The sequence below is a fragment of the Cnephaeus nilssonii genome (assembly GCF_951640355.1).
Source record: "Cnephaeus nilssonii genome assembly, chromosome: X".
Classification (NCBI taxonomy): Eukaryota; Metazoa; Chordata; class Mammalia; order Chiroptera; family Vespertilionidae; genus Cnephaeus; species Cnephaeus nilssonii.
Window position 1 is genome coordinate 18,736,456 of NC_137071.1, and position 23,523 is coordinate 18,759,978.

Consider the following 23,523-nt stretch of genomic DNA (forward strand, 5'->3'; position numbering starts at 1 on the left):
ATCAGGTTCCCCGCCTCCCTGCCTCCTCCTTCCCTCACTCCCTCAGTGCCCCACTGCTGCCGGTCACCCGCCATGTTCCATGCTTCCCCCTGGTGGTCAGCACATGTCATAGCGAGTGATCAAACTCCCAGTCTCCCAAACTCCCAAGGGGACAATTTACATATTAGCCTTTTATTATATAGTTTATTATCTCAAACAACCACATAAAATGCATAGAAAAAAAGATTGGAAGCAATCCTTTAAATGTAAATGGTGGTTATTTTTAGGTGCTGAGACTTGAGGTGATTTTTCTTTTTTTTTTACACTTATTTTCTTCCAAAATTTTTGAAGTGAACAAGTGTTTTAATATTCGAGAAAAATAAGATTATAAAAAATGTATACCTTTAATAAATCTTATTTTTCATAATATTTTTAGTCTGATGTCCTAAAGTTTAGGTTCACAATGCTTGCCACACTCTTAAATGTTTATTGAGTCATGGAACCAATGAATAAATGAGGCTTATCAGCACATCAAATTGTGTTCAGTGTTTCCTTCCCTTGTTATATAAATTCCAGATCCAATATTGACTCTTTCTTTCAAGGGTCTTATCTTCTTGATCATCATTTAATTATTCCCTTTAAGTACAAAATTAATTCCAGAGTAGCAGTTCATATGGTTTTGCTAAAATACCAAGCTGCAAATAAAATGTACAACTTAATAGATATTGGCTATTTTTATTATTATGAGGCTTTATCTTCTATATTCTAGAAAGGATTCCATTTCTCCAGAGAGTTCCATCTTGCCAGTTTAATAATCTGCCTTAGGAAAATATCATCTATAACCTTCCATCTTTTTGTTGTTGTTGTTGTTGTTAATCCTCATCTGAGGATATTTTTTCCATTGATTTTTAGAGAGAGTGGAAGAGATGGGGAGAGACAGAGAGAAACATCATGAATCTTGACCGGAATCAAACCCAGGACCCTTCGGTCCACAGGCTGAACCAAACCAGCTAGAGCTAACCTTTCATCTTCTTAAGTGGTATTTGTCTTCTTCCCCAGCAAAATCACTCTCTCTTGCCGTACTGTGTTTCATTCAATGACCAATTTATTTATTCAGAGGCTACCATGTGCCAGGCACTGCTGACAAACATGAAGACAGGTGTTTTTTGTGTGTTTTTTTTTTATTCTCACCTGAGGATATATTTATTTATTTTAAGGAGAGAGAGAAAGGGAGGGAGGGAGGGAGACAGAGGAGAGACAGAGACAGAGAGAGAGATACATCGATCGGTTGCCTCCCATACAAGCCCTGGCCAGGGATTGAACCTGAAACCTGGGTATGTGCTCTGACCAGAAATCGAACCCGCAACATTTTGGTGTACAGGACAACACTCCAACCAACTTAATAAAAAAACTTGAGAGACTTGAGAATAAACAACTATAAATAATACAAGTACTATAAGCAAATGAATGGGAGCTTATATTCAGTCTTTGAAATCCCATGCAAATAACCTTATTGCTAACTGCTCTTCCTTATTTTTAGGTTAGTTTCCTTTCAACCTAATGTGCCCTTCTAGTGCCATCTCTAAGTCACCTTGGATAGCTTTTATTAAGGCTTTGTGTTTCTCATCCCTGCATATTGGCATAGATGTTTGGCTGCCTCATCTGCCATGAGGTCTCCTCTATTTCATCTATTTGCTTGCTGGTTCTCAGATCCATTCTCTGACCTTTTCCTCCTCCCCTGTTCTTTCTTACAGAGAATGGCATTTTTATGCTCCCTTACCAACTGACTTCCAGGTAAGTTTAGCCAATGGGAGTCACTGGCAGAAGATCAAAGGGCAGGAGGAAAAGAGAGGTGAGGCTATTTCTCTCTTTTCCTCTCTGCCTTTAGCAAAAGCTCTGCCAGTAGCTGTGGCTCCTTCCTGGCTCCATTTCTCTCCCATCATCCCCTCCCCCAGTGCTCCTAACTGGCCACTGGTTCTAGTTCCACCTGATGGTCCTGGCTTCTAGGGCTCTGATGATAGCCCTCTTGCCACGGTCCCTCTAATCTTGGGTATAGCGAAGGCTCCTTGTTCTCTGTTTAGCTTCTTAACTCCTCCACCATTAGGTAATCAATTTCTGGCATTAAATGCCTATATATATAAAATTATTGATTTATGGGAAGGGACAGGGGAAGAGAGATAGAAACATCAATGATGAGAATCATTGATTGGCTGCCTCCTGCACGCCCCACACAGGGAATTGAGCCCACAACCCGGGCATGTGCCCTGACCAGGAATCTCAAACTGTGACCTCCTGGTTCATAGGTCGATGATCAACCACTGAGCCATGCCAGCTGGGCAAATTCCCTCTTTTTGAAATATCTAAAGTGGTTTCTGTTTCCTGACTGGACCTGATTGATATATCACCCAAGTAAAATATCTCAGCATCAAAACCCCCAGCATGTCACAGAGAACTCCTTACCACCTCTGTGGCCATTCCCTTGCCTCCTATAGTGCTACCACCATTTTTTAGGTGTTTACTATGTGTCAGGCATTTTTCTGTGCATGTCACATTATTTTACAGACTTTCTCCTTTCTTTTTACTTATGAATTACTGGGCATGTTACTCTACCAGCTTGTTTTATGACATGTATATTTGATTTTGTACTTTATTTAAGCTTTTAAGGTCTCAAAGACATAGACAGGAGGAGAAATATAAATTACACACATATGTGTATTAATCAAGTCATCTGTATTTATGGTTAAAGGTTACGGTGCATATTGTTTTCTATTACAAAGGGTATATTACTTTAGAATTGGGAGAAGGTAAAGAACACAGTATGATTTACAACAGCATGGATGGAACTGGAGAGCATTATGCTAAGCGAAATAAGCCAGTCGGAGAAAGATAAAACATCACATGATCTCACTCAAATGTGGGATATAATGATCAACATAATTTGATGAACAAGAATAGATCGATCTAGAGACAAATGGTGGGGGGCGGGGCGGCTAGAGAGCAACCAAAGGACTTGTATGCATGCATATTAGCATAAGCAATGGACACAGACACTGGGGCGGTGGGGGTTTGCCCGGGCTGGGAAGGGATGGAGGAGGAGGTCAATTGGGGAAAAAGGAGACACATGTAAAACTTAAGACAATAAAAAAAAGAACACAGTATGAAATGTGTTATTTTACTTTGCTTTTCAAATTAAGGTAAGTGTATACTTTCTTAAAGTTAGGATAAATTGTGATCAAGTGAACCTTGGAACTTCGGGTTTTAAAAATATATTTTTTATTGATTTCAGAGAGGAAGGAAGAGGGAAAGAGAGAGATAGAAACATCAATGATGAGTGAAAATCATTGATTGGCTGCCTCTTACATGCCCCACACTGGGGATCGAGCCTACAACCCAGGCACATGTCCTGACTCGGAATCAAACCATGATCTCTTGGTTCATAAGTCGACACTCAAACACTGAGCCACTCCAATCAGGCGTGAACCTTGGTACTTTGGTTAAGAGTTAAACTACTTTAGAAAAAATTGAGTGGCCCCTCGAGTGTCAGACTTGAAGACCTACATTAGGTTTCCCTCACCATCTAAACTCTTGGTATCTGACATTAGAACCCCAACAGGTTTTGGATAAGGATGAATATGAGATACGATAATATCACTAATAATAATAGATAGTGAATCATCGTAATCATCATTAATAGCAATTATGATTCCTTGAGCAGTTACTATGTCAGACATTTTGTCATTTTACATATATTATCTCTAATCTCCACAATGCTTCCCAAGGAAAGCAGTATCATAAGTACGAAACAAATCAGTAAATTGGGGTTCAAAATTGTTAGTGCCTTTGTCTTTGGCCACAGAGAACTGGTAGCAGAGCCAGAACTCAAGTTCACATCTTGCTAGTTAGTCTCAAGGTCAATAAACTATTTTGCTGCTACATCACATTACCGCCCAACCTAAACTCATATAGTGACAATAGTAAAGTCACAGTAAAATCAATCAGTTTCCCATTGAATTCAACACATAATGTAAAGGGGATGCATACCACATTTTATATTCTAGATAAAAAGAAACTTGTAATTGAAAAATATCACATTCTATACATTATATTTAATTATATGGGTGGGAAAGGCATTCACTTCATCCCAGGCCCTCTCCTAAAATGGAGTGAGATTCGAGTACCTTGACCTCCAAAATAATGGCTAAGAATGGCTGTGAAATGAGAAAGAAGATAGATCCCTCCTTTGCCTGGGCTTGTCACCCTTGGCAAAATATAAAGTTCCATAAATAACATTTTTTAGGTGTTCCTGTTTGGTGTCAATTAATTATCCTCTCCCCACCAAGGTCACTTGATTTGAGTTGACATTTACACTTTAAAAAATTAAGTTCTCTCGGACAGTGCTATTCAAATTATGGTCCTTTGCAAGGACAGAAACTGAGAGTGTGTTAAGCAACTTCTGTAGCAATTTGACATTGCCATGACATCCAAATGCATGATCACCGAGTTCATTTCACAGAACAAAGTACAGACCAGATCGAGCCTTGGTGAACTTGTGCAGCGAGTTCAATGTGGTGTGAGTACATACTAGTCAGTTTCAGTAGGACCACCTAAAAGTCTGTGACATACTGTATGTTAAAAAACAAAAAAAGACCTGCTAAGAAGCTCACTCTAAAATTGAGAGAAACATCAATTATGAGAGAGAATCATTGATTGGCTGCCTCCTACACGCCCCACACTGGGGATCAAGCCCAAAATCCGGGCATGTGCCCTGACCAGGAATCGAACCGTGACATCCTGGTTCATAGGTCGACACTCAACCACTAAACCACGCGGGCCAGGCTGACAGCCTCTTTAAATAAACTAAAATGCAGAATATAAAATGAAAAACTTTCCCACCAAAATAAATGCTTCATTAAAAATACATGTGTAGCCCTGACTGGTTTGGCTCAGTGGATAGAGCGTTGGCCTGCGGACTGAAGGGTCCCGGGTTTGATTCCGGTCAAGGGCATGTACCTTGGTTGTGGGCACATTCCCAGTAGGGAGTGTGCAGGAGGCAGCAGATCGATGTTTCTCTCTCATTGATGTTTCTAACTCTCTATCCCTCTCCCTTCCTCTCTGTAAAAAATCAATAAAATATATTTTAAAAATACATGTGTAAATATGTGTGTATGCATACACACACACACACACACACACACACACACACACACACGTAACATATGCCCCAGTTACATAAGCTTCAATTTATGAAGGGCCCAAGGACTTCCCTGGAGTTATGCAAGGGATCGAGACTTTGTGAAATGGCAAATTCTGAAACATTCCCACAGAATATCACCAATTCAGAAATAAGCTAATGATTCATCCACTATGTCATAAGAAAGACTTTCAGATTATTTTTAGGTCATTTTATTACTACTGTACAGGATGCGAACTTTCAAAACTCACTATCACCCTAGCCAGTTTGGCTCAGTGGAGAGAGCATCGGCCTGTGAACTAAGGGTCCCGGCTTCGATTCCGGTCAAGGGCACATGCCCAGGTTGCAGGTTCAATCCCCAGTAGAGGGCGTGCAAGAGGCAACCTATCAATAATTCTCATTATTGATCTTTCTATCTCTCTCCCTCTCCCTTCCTCTCTGAAATCAATAAAAATATTTTTAAAAAATAATAAAATAAAAAACTCACTATCTATTTTGTGGGAGTGTTCTGACTGCTCTGGCTCTCTTTTCAGCAAAACTGCAGCTCCCAAGAGGTATACAAAGGTAATCAGACTTGTGTGCTTAAAAAAGAAATACTGGAAATGTCTGAATAAGAGCAGCTTCATTTTTAGATGCCTTTACTTTGTGTGCAAAATTTGTCTTCTGCAGACCCACCAACATAAAATTGTACCCATCGAGCACTTTTATCATAGCTGCAGGTGTAACCTTACTCCTTCTCTTATTTAGAGCAAGTAAACTACAATTAGGCAGCTCTTTTAAATTGTACACCAATCCAAGTCTGAGAGAGAATCCTTCCGAGTTTCCTTCTGAAATAAAGTTTGGAAGATGCAATTCAGAAATATCTATTTATTTATGCTCTTCAGTTAGAAGCTTTAAATCTCGTTATATGAACAATAAAAAATATTATAAAAGAATATTCCAGTAAAATGCCATAAATTTTCATTTGAATATTACATTTCTATTTTACAAACTGGGAAAATCAATTGATCCTAACTCAAGTTAAAAGAACAGATTATTTTTCTTTTTTCTTTTATAAGCAGGATAGAAGTAAAGGAAGAACATTTATAACAGCCTTAATGTCTTATGTCCTCTATTTTGCAAATCTGAGTAAATCTCCTCTGCTAACTTTGTCAGCTAGGGAATAAAGAATGTCATTTGAGATTCCATAGCTTAATTACGCTGATAAAGCAGTTTTATAAATCATGCTACAAGTAATGGATATTCCTTTGAGAATAGTGAACTAGCAACCATAAAACGTGTGCTGTGGATTTGGTGCCTTATCTTCTACCCATATGTCAGTATGAATTGGTCAAAGCAAGTCTTCAGCTTCAGCCTGCTCAAGTCCAAATAGAAGAAAAAAAACAAAAAACACAGTTGCCCCACCCACTGATATGAAAGCATTATTTTCCAAATCAGAAACAGGAAGTCTACTCAAAGGGATGGCAGGCCAGAAGATCTGAAACTGAAATTGATAGAAAATGTAGGTCATATGCCAGCTATATACCTAATTTTACAGCTGTCTAAAGAAGAAATGTGGCTATTCCTACAAATTCTTTGTACACTGTAAACAGCTACACAAATGAAAGTGCAATTATTATAAATGTGAAGGTCCTAGTATTCTTATCTTCCAGGCTGGTGGTGACAGACAAAAACTGGAGAGTTGGGCATAGCATTCATAAAACCAAACCCTCATCTAGCCATAAGTTAAATTAAAACCAGACATTAGGGATTGAAGACCAAGAGAAAGCAAAGGACTAGCTCAAGGTCACACCCAAACTCGGATCTGAATTTAGATATTGTTTCCAGTTCAAGGCATTATGCTAGTGAAAAATCGAAAGGCAAAGGTTTTAATACTTAGCAATATGTAAGGAACTAGAACAAGAGACAAGGAATTTGCTAAATGTTGAGTAGCTTAGTTGAGAACAGTTTAGTTTACAAAATATGCTGAAAAAAGCAATAGGACCAGCTCCCGATGCAAAAGGAATTCATCATCATTCCGAATCCTGCAATTCCTAATCATAGAGCATCCTCAGGAGGGAATACTTAATGGAATGTAGAAAGCTATCAAAAGAGAGGGAGAATAAGCTCTCTTATTCTCATTCCTCTTGGCAAACTGAGGACAGAGGCACAGGATTTCTCCACTGGTCTTTCTAACTCAATCTTGACAGTTGCAGTTATCTATAATAATAAAAGCGTAATATGCTAATTAGACCAGACAGACTAACGACCTTCCGGACGACCTTCCAGACGAAGCCAGGGCTGTGAGAGCCGAGGCAAGCCACCGCAGCTGCAAGGGCCAAGCCCCTTGCACGAATTTCATGCATCGGGCCTCTAGTTTATTAATAATGATATTCATGCACCTTGACGCTCTTAGCTTCTTGACTTTAACTGGAACTTAACTAGTCCTCTTAACTAAGACTGCTGAAGAATCACACCAGTTTCAAATTCAGCAGACCCTAAAAACTAAACCCTCATTTGAATATTCTGAAGCTCTTCTCAGGCAACAGACATGAGGTTCAGGGCCATGTGATGATGGACTGCCTTTATTTAAATCACAGGTGTTTTAAAGACCACTTTCGCTGAGAATTTCTAAAACATTCATAAGCCCATTTTTGAAAATTTAGAGCTTTTGCATCATTCAAGTGAACATCATGAATAGTGAGTTCCTGAACTTGGGTAGCCCTGGCCAGTGTGGCTCAGTTGCTTGATCATAGTCCTGGGCACTGAGAGGTCACCGGAATGATTCCCGGTCAGGGCACATGCCTGAGTTTCGGGCTGGATCCCCTGTAGGGGGCATGCAGGAGGCGGTCCATCAGATGTTTCTCTCCCTTCCTCTCTCTAAAATCAGTAAAAACATATTTAAAAAAAAAATTTGGACAACAGGTAAGTGTGGCTAGATCCTTCTAAAGAATGCCAGAACTACAGGAGAACCAATACCACTAGAGAAAAAAACTGAGGGTTAAAGGGGCTTTCGAGGAAGGAAATGGAAATTGAGTTCAGTAATGTCAGTTCATAAAGTACATCTAGATTTTAGTTAATGATTTAAAATAGAGTCAGTTAACCTTCTGAAGCTTAATGATTCTCTCTTCACGTTATCCTATTTTTACCTATGTTTCTCCTTTGCAAACTGCTATTCCTGGGCCGTATTGCTGGTATTACTAATGTAAACACCTCATATTGTAGTTCAGAAAGGAGTCATGGAGGGCACTACATAAAGATATTATAGTATTTATAATTAATATACCCTCAATAAGACAGACAAAGAAATACTTTAAGTATTTTTTAAGCAGCACATGCATATTTTATGTGTGTGGGGAGGAGACTTTTAAAAAAATGTCGACTTGGTAGAAAAGGGTATAGGGGGATAAATGGTGTTGGGGAAAAAAAAATGTTGATTTAAAATTTCAGTGATGCACTTAAGAACCTAAACATAAATTGTGAGAAAATGACAGGCTTTTAATCATATAATGGCACTTCACATAAATCAATACTATGTAAATATTTCAAATAAATTCCAGAGCACGTTACTAACATTTACTGATTTGTAAATACCTTTTGGAGCCTTAAAGAGCTTTAATTTTTATTATTTTTTTAAAATATATATTTTTACTGATTTCAGAGAAGAAGGGAGAGGGATAGAGAGATAGAAACATCAATGATGAGAGAGAATCATTGATCGGCTGCCTCCTGCACACTCCTTACTGGAGTTCGAGCTTGCAACCCAGGCATGTGCCCTTGACCAGAATCGAACCCGGGACCCTTCAGTCCACAGGTTGACACTCTATCCATTGAGCCAAACCAGCTAGGGCAACAGCTTTACATTTTAAATCACCTAGATAACCTATTAAAACGATGATATTTCCATTCCATTTGCAAAGATGCTAAAAGAAACCTGAAATTCACCTCATGAATTGAGCCCATTATTACTTCAGAAAAACGATGAAGAACATGCCTTCTCAACCACACATTCATGGCCCAGTGGGCTTGTGGGAAACAGCTCCAGAGTCTCCCTACCCAATAACAGCTTGTCTAACTCTGCCTATAAGACAGGGAGGGGTGGCAGAACCTTCTCACTGTTGTTTGTTTTCCCGGAATGCGCATTTTTAAAAATAGGAATGATTAAACTTTTAGAAACCCATTTGTCTGCAGAGTCAGCCAAAGGTACTTCTTGAAAAATTACGATCACAGCAAGTTTTGGAAGCAACCTGCTCCACCTCAACCCAAAGTAAGGAAAAACAAACAAAATTCTTAAGACACTTTTGTCTAATACACTCATTTTAAAGATAAGGATACTAAGGCCCACATAAAAATCGATACGGGAAGCTTTGTTTATTATATATCATTCACCCCAACTGCAATAGGAGTAGTCAGAGAAAAATGTTGAAAGAAAACTTTTCCAGTTATTCTTATTGATTTCTTTCTTATGAAAACAAAACAATTCTTCTGCCAAACTGTTAATGTTGCGTAAAAAATTTTCTGGAGACCTTCCAATGTTCAAACTCCTAATGACTGTCAGGTCGTTATTGGGAATATTGAAATTATTTCTTTACTATGCTTTGTTGTGTGTATGTGTGGGAGCCTGGTAAATTATTCCACCTCAGAACTTGGAATTTTTTTGAATGGGGACACTGCCTAAAAGTAAGGGAAAAACAAATATTTTTTAACATTTGATAAAAACTCACTGAAATAACACCTTTTTAGATTCCTTGAGAACAATCTGAAATGAATTAGTTTACATTTTTAATTGATTAAGGTATTACATATGTGTCCTTATCCCCCCACTGCCCCCCCAAACCACTATGTTCAATTAATATTTGACAAAGGAGGCAAGAACATACATTTTTTTAATTTAAAAAAGTTAGCCTTGTCTTCTCTACCATGAAACATTTTTAAGTCTTCTTTTTTGTGAATGGACATATTTAGAGAGTAACAACCCATGAGAAGATCTCTTTGTGTTTAAATTTACCCGAGAAAATCTATGGGAATCAGGGTATTTAAACATAAATTCTGTATATATATATGTGTGTGGGAGTGCGCGTGTGTGTGAGTATGGCTATGGTAGGTTTTCTGCCATAGGTGCTCATTGGTTAATGAATTACAACCATAGGGACACTGAGGAATGGGGTAGGGAGTTCTGATGATGAAACTTTTTTGCTAAATATGTAATTGTAGATAATATAAAAATTCACTGTAGGAAATTGGGGAAAGAAGAATGAAAAAGAAAATCAGCTGAAACCGGTTTGGCTCAATGGATAGAGCGTCGGCCTGCGGACTCAAGGGTCCCAGGTTCGATTCCGGTCAAGGGCCTGTACCTTGGTTGCGGGCACATCCCCAGTAGGAGGTGTGCAAGAGGCAGCTGATTGATGTTTCTCTCTCATCAATGTTTCTAACTCTCTATCCCTCTTCTTCTATGTAAAAAATCAATAAAATATTTAAAAAAATAAAAAAGAAAAAGTTAAAAAAAAAAAAAGAAAATCAGCTGGAATGCTATTAACTAGAGCTCTCCAATATTAACATTTCAAGAAATAGTGCAGCCTTCCAACACTTAATGCTCAAGTGCTACTTTTTCAGTCCTTACAAAATGTTCTTGGCTTATACCACTGTGCTGTTCAGACCCCGGGTAGGGGGGAACACTTGAATGCTTTTGGGAGTAAGGCAGGTAACAAAGTGTGTTGAAAAGGCTGGTTGGAGATTTTTGCCAAATTAGACTATGAAAACCTCCTCAGAAGTGGGCATATTTAGGAAATGTGTAACATTTCATGCACATTGTGAGCCACTGCAGCGTCCACAGTAAAGGTATGTCTGAAGTAGGGGGAGGGGTATGATGGGGAAAGGCCACATCTTGATATTTTCAACATGTTTCCACAGACAGGCTGGGGTTTTATTAGGAGAGGGACCTACTAAAGTATGGCTAAAACATTTAACACACCACACAACACCAGTTTTGATGCCATAATACCTTTTATGAATTGAGTGCAATTGAAGGCTTCCAATCATTTCATCCAGCTCAGAATAGCAACTTGGATCTAAAGAGATACCTCTTGAGAATAAACATAAGCCAATATATAAAATAAAAAAAGAAGCCCTAGCTGGTTTGGCTCAGGGGATAGAGCATTGGCCTGCAGGCAAAAGGGTCCCGTGTACAATTCCGGTCAAAGGCACATACCTTGGTTGCAGGCTCCTCCGGGGCCCAGGCCCAGGCCCAGGCCCTGGTCTGGGCTTGTGCAGGAGGCAACCAATCAATGTATTCCTCTCACATTGATGTTTCTGTCTTTCCCTCTCTCTTCCACTCTCCCTAAAAATCAATGGAAAAATATCCTCGGGTGAGGATTAACAAAAAATAAAATAATAAATAAAATAAAATAGAAATAGAAATAAAAGTTTACTTTTCCGGATGTTCTGCTTATATTTTAACTTTGAAACACTATAATTTAGGGGTGAGAAGGTACTTAATCTTGTAGGTTATCTTAGGGATGTAGACACATGACAAACTAAATCAATCATTCCATGTGCAACTGGCAACAGCAAAAGGAGGAGTGCCTACTGTCTAGGAGCCCACCATACTATTGCTAGAAAAGCAATGGTTTGTTCCAGAAATACCATTTGAGTAACCGTCTATCCATAGGTAAAGCAGGTGCAGGTGCACACACAGCAACCTACATGGACATACTTTACTAAGTTAATAAACTCAATGAGATAAGTGAAAATAACAGAAGCCCCAGGACAAATACCAGTGTAGCCCCTTACAGCTGTGTAGTCCTGATAAATGCTTTCTCTGCAGCTGACTTCACTGCCCTGTGCAATATGACAGTGGATATCATCCACCATGCATGATGGCTGCTGACATGTTACATGTGCAGCACACACAGTAGACTCTCAATAAATGGACATGTGCCCAGCTGGTGTGGCCCAGTGGTTCAGCATTGACCAATGAACCAGGAGGGCACAGTTCGATTCCCAGTCAGGGCACATGCCCAGGTTGCAGGCTCGATCCCCAGTGTGGGGCGTGCAGGAGTCAGCCCATCAATGATTCTCTCTCATCATTGATGTTTCTATCTCTCTCTCTTCCCTTCCTCTCTGAAATCAATAAAAATAATATATTTAAAAACTTTTTTAAATAAAATAAAAAAATGGACATGTTACATGGTTAAGTCACCATTGGAGAAAAGTAACATTTGATTCTAACAAAAATACTGGAATATTGGTTCTGAAAGCTAAAAAACAAATTTGACACCTAGTTCATTTCCAAAATGTTTGTTATTAGGGTAGCAAAAAACAGTATTTCAAAGGGGGTTGGAAATAACGTATTTATGATGGCTACATTTTATTTTGTGTAAATGACCTCAATATAGTTGATTTTACCCAAGAAAAAGTTGGTAATAAACGAGCTCTAAATTTCCCTGCAACTGTAAAATTCCATTATGTTCCAAAGGCAGGTGATTTGCCCAAGGTTACAAATGATGCTGGACACCAATGAGCTTTGAGTTTACCATCACATCCAGCGTCCTGAGAAAGCTTTAGAAATATGATAAAATTGTATTTAATTCCTTTTGAAGGTACAGACACCAGCTCATTGACAGTTCACAATTAGCTTTTTTATCAACCATATTTGTGATTTCTCATTACACAGTAATTAAAAGCAATATGGTAGATAATACAATGCAATAAAATGAAAATATGACCATGGTACATTACTTTTAGGTAATATACCTTTTAAAAAAGCTAACTATAAAATATAATGATCAAACTTTTGTAAAAAGGTATTTTTGAAGATACCTACTAGATTATTAAACTTTAGTTAATTCTAAAGGGGGCTAGATTATTTCTCTTTTCTTTTTCATTTGTTAGCCTGTGCATATTTTTAAACTAAAAACTATGAAACAGTATTAACTCTACAATAATAATAATAATTTAAAAATGAAAGTAAATTAAAAGATTACCACTAGAGATCACTGTAATTAGAGTGAAAATGATGAGTGGGCTGAGTCTGTGTAAACCAAAGGTTATAATCAGGAGGCCCATGGACAAGATTAAATTAGCTCTTTATTGACAGATTTTTAGTTTCTCTTGAAAAATCTAAAGTCCTGATAGCACTGGGCTGGGACTACCAGTTCCCCCCAGCACAGACTCTGCCCACTTCAGATGAACTCTTCATTTTCTCATTTGCCAAAATCTAAGCATTCAAGTTTACCACCTGTGGTCTAACCAGTGCAGCATTATAAGCCAGAAACATTCTGTAGGGGCTGAAAACGCAGCACTTAAAAGTTACCTGATCTAAATTTTATTACAATCTTAAAAGGTGTGTGTGTATGTATGTATGTATGTACGTGCACGCATACACACACACACTGCTACACTGAAAATAAAAACAAAATATTACTTGAAATGTAATAGATATGTCTGGCTAGAATTATGTGACTTCTTTTCATGCTTTTTATTTGTATTTTTCAGATTTTCTAGAATAAAATTATGTAATTTATAAGTAGAAAAAGTTTAGGAAAACGATTTTTTGGGCTAATATCCCATTCCTTAAGTCTCTATAGCTATAATTCATTAATCAATAGAAACCTATGAGAGAAAGGTAGTAATTGCTACAGGCAGACAGATACACACATATACCCAACATAGATTTATGTCTACACAATTTATTTAAGCATCCTGATTTCCATGGGCTTCGTCACGTAAGTTCACCTCATGCATTTTTATCTGTAAAAACACCCATTCACAGAAAAGCTCACCTCATGCATTTTTATCTGTAAATATATCCATTCACAGAAAAGCAGACAAAAATTTTTAGTAGTAGAGAAGACATGACTATTTTTTATTAAAAACAACAATCAGCCCGGCTGGTGTGGCTCAGTGGTTGAAGGTCGACCTATGAACCAGGAGGTCACAGTTCGATTCACCGTCAGGGCACGTGCCCAGGTTGCAGGCTCCATCCTCAGTGTGGGGCACGCAGGAGGCAGCCATGTGATTCTCTCTCATCACTGATGTTTCTATCTCTCTCTCCCTCTCCCTTCCTCTCTGAAATCAATACAAATATATTTTTAAAACAACAACAGCAGCAATTAGTGACAATGTAACAGAATTCATTTCAGATGATTCCAGACGGAACTTAAATGGTATAGAGTGGACCTTCATCAATCATGAAAAAGATTGGTGTTTTCCCCTTATTTGGAGACTGTGTATCTGTTCAAATAAATGCCAAGTTATGAGGAGTAAAAGAACTGTCAGGCTCTCACACAAACACAGAACAAGCCATAGGAGAGAAGTCAGTTAAATGTTCACACTGATGACCTGACAGGCTTAGAAGTTATAAGCATTGGGAAGACGGCAGAAAATCCCTTTGCACAACATTTGTGGTTTGGCAAAACCATGTCTTGGTTTTGCAAGGAAGAAATCAATAAGAGAAACTCCAAACAGTTTTCTTCCTTGGCGGAGGGAAAAAATTGCCATAAATTGCAGGTATTTTTGCTATCTTTTTAGGCTCAAAGAAAACTAGAAGACCTTTTGGCCCACTCGGGTATATTAAATTTCCAGGAATCAGTGAAATTCGAAAACTTATTTTTAAGGAACGTCTGAAAAACTGAAATGTGGGGTAGAAAGGTGAAATTTTCACCCTTTAAACAATCTAGTGAAATGTTAAAGACAACAAATGACTTGCACATACAATCCACTATAAGAAACATGGCCATGTCCTTACCTAAAGACTGGTAGAGCTCTGTCATTTTGGGATGGTCCCAGCATGTTGTTTGGGTCTCGTGGCTAAAACAAAATGCAAAGAAAGACTTCAGGATTTATGATGGGTAGTAGAGAAAAGGAGGGAGGGGGAGGCCTGGTTTGCTTTTGAATCATTAAGAATCTATACTTCAAAGGACTTTCATCGTGTGGAGAATGTTTATCTTCCAAGCAGAAAAGCTCCTACCCTTGCTTTCAAAGGTAAAAGCAGCCCGGCCAGCATGGCTCAATGGTTGAGTTTCAACCTATGAACCAAGAGGTCACGGTTCGATTCCGAGTCAGGGCACATGCCTGGGTTGTGGGCTCGGTCCCCAGTAGGGGGCGTGCAGGAGGCAGTCCATCGATGATTCTCTTTCATCACTGATGTTTCTATCTCTCTCCCTCTCCCTTCCTTTCTGAAATCAAAACAAATATATTTTTTAAAAGGTAAAAGCCATATGAACATATTTGGTAACCAGAATTTGTTTCTTTTGTGTACCTACAAGTCAGTTGCACTTCTGTTATGATAAAAATGACCTTGTCATATAATCGATAACCGAAAATCAGGATTTCTTCACCTGTCCAATGGGGAACATTCAGAAAGGACACCAACAAGTATCATTCAACTTTGTCAAAGAGAGATACTGGACATTAGTTTAATAAATAAACCGCCTCACTTCTCATTTGCTCTAACTGCCCCTGACGTTTTTTCTATTACTCTTTCTTCTCCATATCCAGATCACCCATCCATAACTGTATTTCATTTCAGCTTAACGTACATCCATTGCCTGACTAATACATCATACCTTCTCTCTTCCCATTACTTTTAGAATGTCTTTTTAAATTGGTATGCTATACACCACTACACATTTTCCTATATTTACTTGGGACTGAATGAAGCATTCACAGCTCTCTTCCATTTCTTAAAGTTTAGCTAAGTGTGGTTGCCGGCTATCAGCTCCTGCCACAAAAAAAGAACAAAACACCCTTGTTCCTCCTTCAATTACATGAATAAATCCGGGAGAGATAACTACATATACTTTTCCTTACTTTGGCCCATCTACATAAATCACCAAAGCATCATATTTCCAGTTTTCAGGGATTACATGACTGGCTTTGATACAGTAAAATGCAGCCTTGAATGATATTTCAGGACTCGTACTCAGAGCCTATTCATAATCTTTGGGGAAGGGTGGGGATAGAGAGAAAACAGCTTAAATGTGGACATTTCAAGGGGAGGCAACAATGTCAAGCAACCTCAGCATAGGTTTTAAATCTTAGGTTTGGATTCTGGCTCTGTGCCCTACTAGCCAGGAAATTTGAGGCAAGCCTGCTCACCTGGATTAGTTGATATAAATAAGTACCTGGCACCTTCTAGTGTTCAATACATGGTCATTTTGTTATTATGTGCCCCCCAAATTAGTGCCCACTAAAAGCAAACCTTTTACCAGTTGATTATAACATAGGTAAGTCAGCCAAGCCTAATGACCCTTTGTAAAGAGCAAAACCAACACGCAATGTGATTTACCTCTGTTTTTAAGAAACAAAACGGAGAAATACGTATTGTGGTTTGATAAATAAAACACAATCATGTCACAAAACACGTGGATATCCCCCAAACTGTACAACTTCAAACACCATCCCTCTAATATTTCCCATTCAGTGACTGAACAGTGAAGGCTACGGAAAGAAATTTATAAGATACCGTGCACTGGGTAAGGGCTGTTTCAGTCTTTCCCAAACATGTTCATTTCTGTTTTACTTTTCGCAGAGACAATTCGCACTGGAGGAGTATGACCAGGGGCTTCTCAGTCGAGGTAATGTACCAGAATGGCATCCAAGTCTTAAAAGAGCAAGAGCAGAAGTTGCAGTCCATGCCTTAGGGGGTTTAAGAAGCCCCAGGACCAAGCTAGTTCAGGATCTGGACAAGGGGTGGTGGGACTGGTACTTGATATTCACAGCACAAGGAGACTGCAGCTTGCAGCTTCATGGAAAAAGTGTTGCTTGTTCCTGGGTATTTTTTAGCTTGGAAAGTGATTGCGTACCAATTCCACCCACAAGTGCCCAGCAAGGGAAGGTTACTTGCTATTGAGACCACCCTGCATTTCCAAAGGCCATGCATATGTGAGCACCAGGGAGGAGGAACAGAGAAGTGGGAAAAAGCACGTGTGTCCACATGTCCAGGCCCTTATGACACACACTGAGTACTAATAGCATCCCATCTCCACGACATGTGGGAGGACTATAGCATCTTCAATGGATGGGCAGAAAAATGTCTGTCTGATCTGATAAACCTAACCAGACAGAGAGAACCACTCTGAAAAGACACCATCTGTAATGGACTTCAAATCGGAGGGACATGAGCAAGAAATGCCTTGTACCAAATGCATTTCCAACAGAAAAGGGAGACTTGTGTACAAGTGACAGGAGAACCCCACATAGAGTGAATGAGGGCTTTACGCAGCTCCCTCCCTCCAAAAAAATCCCTCACGACTATGGATATACTTACATTTCTAGCTTTATTTAAGGAATTTATTCTGGTGGTTAAATTATGAAAAAAAATTTATAAATTATTTTTTAACCCAACAGTCCTTCACTAAACTGAAATTTCCTTTACTGGAAGATGGAAGAAATTTTAAGGCCTGACTTCTATCCCTGATTGTGTGTTACCAAGTATTACTCCTTTCTAGGTACTCATTTTCCCCCAAGGACCTGCGATTCTGGGGGACTTGAATAACCTAGATAAATGACCTTAAACAAATCCAAAAGCCAATCTTCTTTCACCTTCTTCCCCTCCAACACACAAACCTTTTATTTTTAAGCAATACAAAGTAATGAGAAAAACAGATTTATATTTCACCTTTGCAGTCTTAGTTTCACTTCAATTGCAAACCAGTGTCAAGCCAAAGAAGTGAGCACAGTGGAAGGAAGAAAAAAAATAAAGGGGTGTGACTAAGCCTCAAAACTAGAAAAAAACCATCTTTCAATCATTTAATGCTAAAAGCAGTTGGTAACATAGCCAAAATGACCAGATTTTTTGGTAGCTATATGATGAACAAAATATTCACTTCACTGGATGTGGTTATTTTCAGTCTGTGGTGAATTCTAAGCCCTAGTGAGACACTATTTAACCCTCCCCCCAAATAGACAGGAAAGATGAATACGAACAGGATGAATTGCTCAATACAGATCTGTGTAACTCCTATCCATACTGTACCTTACAGGACAAAGCAATTTTTTGTTTGTGAGCAATATAGATTTTACAGCCCTATTTATTACTCTGTGGCTGCTATCTTCGCAAACATTAGAGAATTCTCAGTAACTCCATGAGAAGCAGCTCAGGTTTACCTGAAATATACAGACACTATAGAAAGATATGCTGTGCTGGGGAGGTGGCGGTGGAAGGGTGGGTGGTACTATTTTTGGCAACTGTCTCTTTTCTGCTCTTCACTTTTCATATTGGAAATGCACTCCCCATACATCATGCCCAACCAGAAAGGAAATTCTGAAATCTGTTCATATATTAGTGGGTACATCTTTGTTCAGTCTTCCTGAGAACAGTGATGTTCAGCATATTAGATCAAAATTCTATGTGTACATTAACACAGAGACCGGCTGTACAAATAATCCTTAAAACACTTTAAATCTTTTTAAAAAAACGTTATGATTTTTGGCCCTGCTGGTTCCAAAGCCTGGCATCAGATATGCCTCTCTGAACAGCCTTCAAACTCTGACGTCCCCTCTTATTTTAATGTGTACAAACTATAATAAGCTCTCTTTTCCCTTTTCCTTGAGGCTGTGATGGGAACCTGGTGCAAATTAAAATACAAAATCACTGGATGTGACAAAAGACCCCGGCAACACCTACTTGTCAATAATAAGAAATTAAAGCATTACCCTACTGAGCCCAGGTCTGACCTAATTTCCTACCATACAATTTAAATTTTGTCTCACCTTCTTCAGTTTCAAGTAGTGTGCAAGGTTATTATAACCGCCTCAGAGCTGTTCCTGCTGTCAGTGCTGGAATAACCAGACTTATTGAAATTGCTTTTTTAGTTTCTTAAAAACAAACATTAAACACTTACAAAAAGTAACAAATTTCTATTGCTCTTGCCAGAAATGGCAGTTGCCTAATTAAAATAAGATTTCTTCTGCCACCACTGTTATTTGGTAGTAAAAATATTCCAAACAGTTGCCTTTTTTTAAAATAAAATAGCTTTCCATTACTTCTCAGGGAAGAAACTAATCGCTATGCAGCAATATAAAAAGGTAGCGTTCTCTCGCGATTTGCAGAGGATTAGAGTTTGGCTTTATATATAATCTGGAGGCCATTGATTGATAAACACACACACACACACACACACACACACACACACACACCATTTCCCTTTAATCTGGGGATCTGACTCTTTTTCTAGAGGAACCTTGGCATTTCCATTTGAATGTTGAACTTGGCTTGCATTGCTGGAATACTGGTAGGGTGGGAATGGGAAAATATATGTAAAAGTTCGCTACTGTGGAAAGGAGGTTTAGAGAGATGGGTGTCAATCAAAGCATCAGAAATCCTATTCTAGTCCCCGTTTCTTTACCCTGGGGTATTTAGCATGTTATTCTGCTTGGCTCAAGACAGGGCAAAGATGATTGCAATGGTGACTGTTCCAGCTGTTACTTGTCCTTGGTTCTATTTGCTTTCTCAGGGCTTAATTCCCACCCACCCTCAACTTTGGCCAAAGCAATTTCACTTGAGGGTCGTGTCCAATCCAAGATCAAACAGTGACTGAAACCAATTCCATGCTGATCAAGGGTCAGAGACCTTTCATAAAATCATGTTTCATTTGCTCTTCCAGCTTCTCCAAGAACAACTGTATCCTCCGAAGAGGGGATTTGGGACAAGGAAATGTTAAAAAATCTAAGCAAAAAGAGAAAGGGTGATGAGGGGTGACAAGGAGAGGTGGCAGGAATATAGAAGCAGAGAGACCAGGAAGAGCTTGTTGGCCACGGAAGAATGTAGATTTCACTTAAACACTGGTTCGCCACTTAAACAGATTGATTGTTTCAGGTTAAAGCATTTTATAATTAATAATATGCCTCCCTCGGGCAACTAAACCTCTTTGACTTAAGCTTCAAACTTAACTTCAAATTTAACTGAGATAAACAGGGTCCTGCCCTTTTCATTGCTACAATCGGGTCGGGAATGCCAAACTTTGCTTCAAGATACCTGGAGAAATGCGAGAAAAAAGACACTCAGAAATGACTGCACACAACCCCAGAGGGCAAACAAAAATAAAATAAAATAAAACCCTCGATCCTCGGTGTCAAATCCCTGACTTTTAGCCTTTGAATTGCTTTTTCTTTCTTTCCTGATTTCTGTAAGTCTCTAGGCATGAGACGAACACAGTAGGAACTGCAGCGAGAGAAATGTCAGTTGGAATCCTCGGAAGAAATCAGGCAGAAAGTTGACCTTTTGGCACTTGCAGTGCAATGGGAGGTAGAGCCCCGCGCACCCCTTCCTTTGGCGAGGTCGAGGGACGATTTGGGAACAGCCAGTCTGGCTCCCGTCCACACAGCCCGGAAAGGAGCAAAAAGCTCCAGCGGCCCCAATCCCCGCGTGGGGGAACGCACTGTCCCCTCTGGGTACGGTGAGAAATCAGCTTTTTCTCTCCGAGCCCGTCCCAAAGCCCGGGGAAGGGGGCTCCCCGTGAGCCCCGCACCAGGGAAAGCCCCGGGGGCGCACCTGCAGCGGCGCCGCCTGGGACCCGCGGGGGAGGTTCCCCGACGCCTGGAGCCCGGGGTCCTGCCGCCGCGCCTACCCAAGTTTCGGCCGCCTCGGCTCGCCCCTTGTTCGTGCCACAAGTGCACCGACTGCGGGGACCCGAGGGGGCCGCGAGGCACTTACCCCTTGAGCTGTTCCCTCATGGCTGCAAGGGCTCCGTGGACGGGGGAGGGCAAGCAGATGAGTGAGCTTCCCAGAGCCGCCAGCTCCCGGAAAGTCGAGCGCCGCCGCCGCCCAGGCTCGCAGCAGAAAGCACTGCGGAGGAGCGGGCGCGGGCTGCCGGGCAGGCGGACGGGCGGCGACCAGGCGGGCGGGGAGGGGGCGCTGCGGGTAGACGGGGCGGGACCGGGCCAGGCTCCGCCCCCAACGGGAGACCCGGGAACCGGGACTCCTGCAGACCCTGCACTCGGGGATTTCCAATGGAAAGAAAAGAGAAAAGAAAAAGAAAGGCAGAGGAGGCGATTTAAGGTCGTCCCAGGAACCTGGAAGCCACACACCGCCCGGCTGGCACCCCCTTAAAACCTCCAGCAAGACTACTTGTTGTCTAAATAAATTACCTAGGTGCAAATGATCTTACCGCAGGTCATTAAGCATGGGGGCTCAATTTTCTTTTTAGAGAATGAACGAGAAAAATCCCTAGCATAATTCCTCTCCAATTGAAGATTAAAGTAGGGGGGCTGGCCAGGGCGGGTGTGGCTCCTAGTTGAGCATCGACCTATGAACCAGGAGGTCACCTTAGATTCCACTCAGGGCACATGCCCAGGTTGCAGGCTGAATCCCCAGTGAGGGGCATGCAGGAGGCAGCCGACCAATGATTCTCTCTCATCATTGATGTTTATATCTCTCCTTCTCCCTTCCTCTCTGAAATCAATAAAAATATATTAAAATTTTTCTAAAGTAGTGAGGCTGTAAAGACCTGAAATTTACTTTACACTCATCATGAGCTAAATGGACTGCTTAAAAAGCTTTTTTATGTGTATACTAGAGGCCCAATGCACAAAATTCGTACATGGGTAGGGTCCCTAGGCCTGGCTGGTGATCAGGGCCAATCTGTGGGGCAACCTGTGGGGTGATGGGGGATAGGGGACCCCACTGGCACCCATCTTGGCTGGCCTGGGGCCTGTGAGCTGGGGGCAGCTCCTGCGTTGAGCGTCTGCCCCCTGGTGGTCAGTGCACATCATAGCAACTGGTCGGTCCACCATTCGGTCGATTTGCATATTGGGCTTTTATTACATAGGATGTGATACAGCAGTGGTTCTCTAAAGTGGTAGTCCTGGGAACTGCGGTATTTAGCAAAACCTGGAAACAAAAACTCCCAGGCCCTAGCTCAGACCTACTGAATCAGAAATGGAGCACGACTAAGTTTGAGAACCACTGGTACAGAATCGAAATAAACCATCACCACCAGTGGTGTGGCACGGTTTGGTCTTTTAGAGAAACCTAAAAGGAAACCATTTCCAACGGAAGATTTGATTGGAAAAGTTACAGGGCCTAGAGCATTCCAATAATTCTAATCTTAGAGTTTGCAATATGATGGTCCAAATTAACTATGCAACATTATTTCAAACTTGGAAATATTCCGAAGAGAAGAAAGCCTTCATTACCACAAGAATTTTGTCTCAACCTCCACATATCTTCAATTAGAGTCCAAAGAGTATCTGAAGATAAACTCCCTTAGTGGTTCCATTGTCCCTCTTTGCCCATTTATTTTGTTGGCCGCCTTCTCTTATCTTCTTTCAACCATTTCCTTTTCATTCTCTCCTCTGATTCATGCCACCTCAGTTTGGAGTTCAAAACATGCTTCTCCTTTTTCTTTTTGAATATCCTTTATTTTCTTGCTCAAGATTTTTCCCGTAGAATGTTAGAACTGAAAGGACCCTAGACATCAATCTTTTACTGTCTGCGATAGCACAGCGCAAGAGACAAAAAATAAAGCACATGAACAAAAGGGAGAGGGAGTGCCAAGTTTCTTCCCCACTCTGACAAACCAAATAAAAATGTAAACGTTATCACTAAAGACATGTGCATGTAGGTATGATTGGTATTGCTATTTTAAAGCAAATATAGCACTTCTTCTGGCATTTTGCCTGGTAGACTGAGGCATTCGTTAGTGTTGTCTTTTAGCAATTTTGAGCCAGTGAGTTGTGGAGGCGGCTGCTATTCCAGTTTGAGGGGCAGGGGGACACACTAGGATTCCATTCGCTTTGGGTCAGGTAGTCCCTTGGTCTAAGTGTAGATTCTAGGTTTGCCCCTCTCTTTGACTGGAAGAGGACAAGCGTTCTGTGATGAGGAAGATGTGGCCTTTGCAATCAATTGTTCAGTGATGTAATCAATTGTCAATGTGGCAAATCACTTAAGTACTGTTATGTTTATTTCAGTGAAAAGACACAAATGTCGCAGCCTGGGCATTTATAAATATTAGAAATCAATCAAATAAAGGTTTGCAACCCGTGTGGTGAGTCAGAGTTGCGTTCTCTTCCTTTCTTGTTTTGTATTTTTTATTTTGTTTGATTGTTTTACACATTTAAATTAACTTCTCAAGATTCAGGAACTCTCATATGTTTCTCTAAAATATAAGAGCTCATCTATTTTCTCAGGGTCCAATTAGCAACCTACTAGGAATAATTTGTTTAAAAAATGGAAAATAAGAAATCACTATTCAGATTTTTCTTAAATTTGACAGATGGCAATCCTCAAAAATACATCGTTAAGATCTTTTTTAGACTAGGGTTATAGGCACTTGAAGACTTGTTCCCGAATCTTGATGTTATTTTAGAAATTAAATACTGAAAGTATTATTAAGAAATGACATGGGCATCACAGCGACTGTTATCAATTTCAG

General features: G+C 40.1%; 1 protein-coding gene across 4 annotated transcripts in view; it reads right to left on the minus strand.

Annotated features, from left to right (window-relative positions):
* DMD (dystrophin) overlaps positions 1-23,523 on the minus strand; it is a 2,362,317-nt gene that overhangs the window by 136,509 nt on the left and 2,202,285 nt on the right. For 2 of the 4 annotated variants that reach the window (XM_079764880.1, XM_079764881.1), the window contains exons 1-2: positions 20,805-21,017; positions 14,895-14,956 (exon numbers count right to left, since the gene is read on the minus strand). In XM_079764880.1, the coding sequence (XP_079621006.1) occupies positions 14,895-14,956; positions 20,805-20,824 (82 nt within the window). In that variant the 5' untranslated portion in view covers positions 20,825-21,017. Of the gene's footprint in view, positions 1-14,894; positions 14,957-20,804; positions 21,018-23,523 lie in introns of those variants that run through there. The other 2 variants (XM_079764882.1, XM_079764883.1) reach the window with 1 other exon arrangement.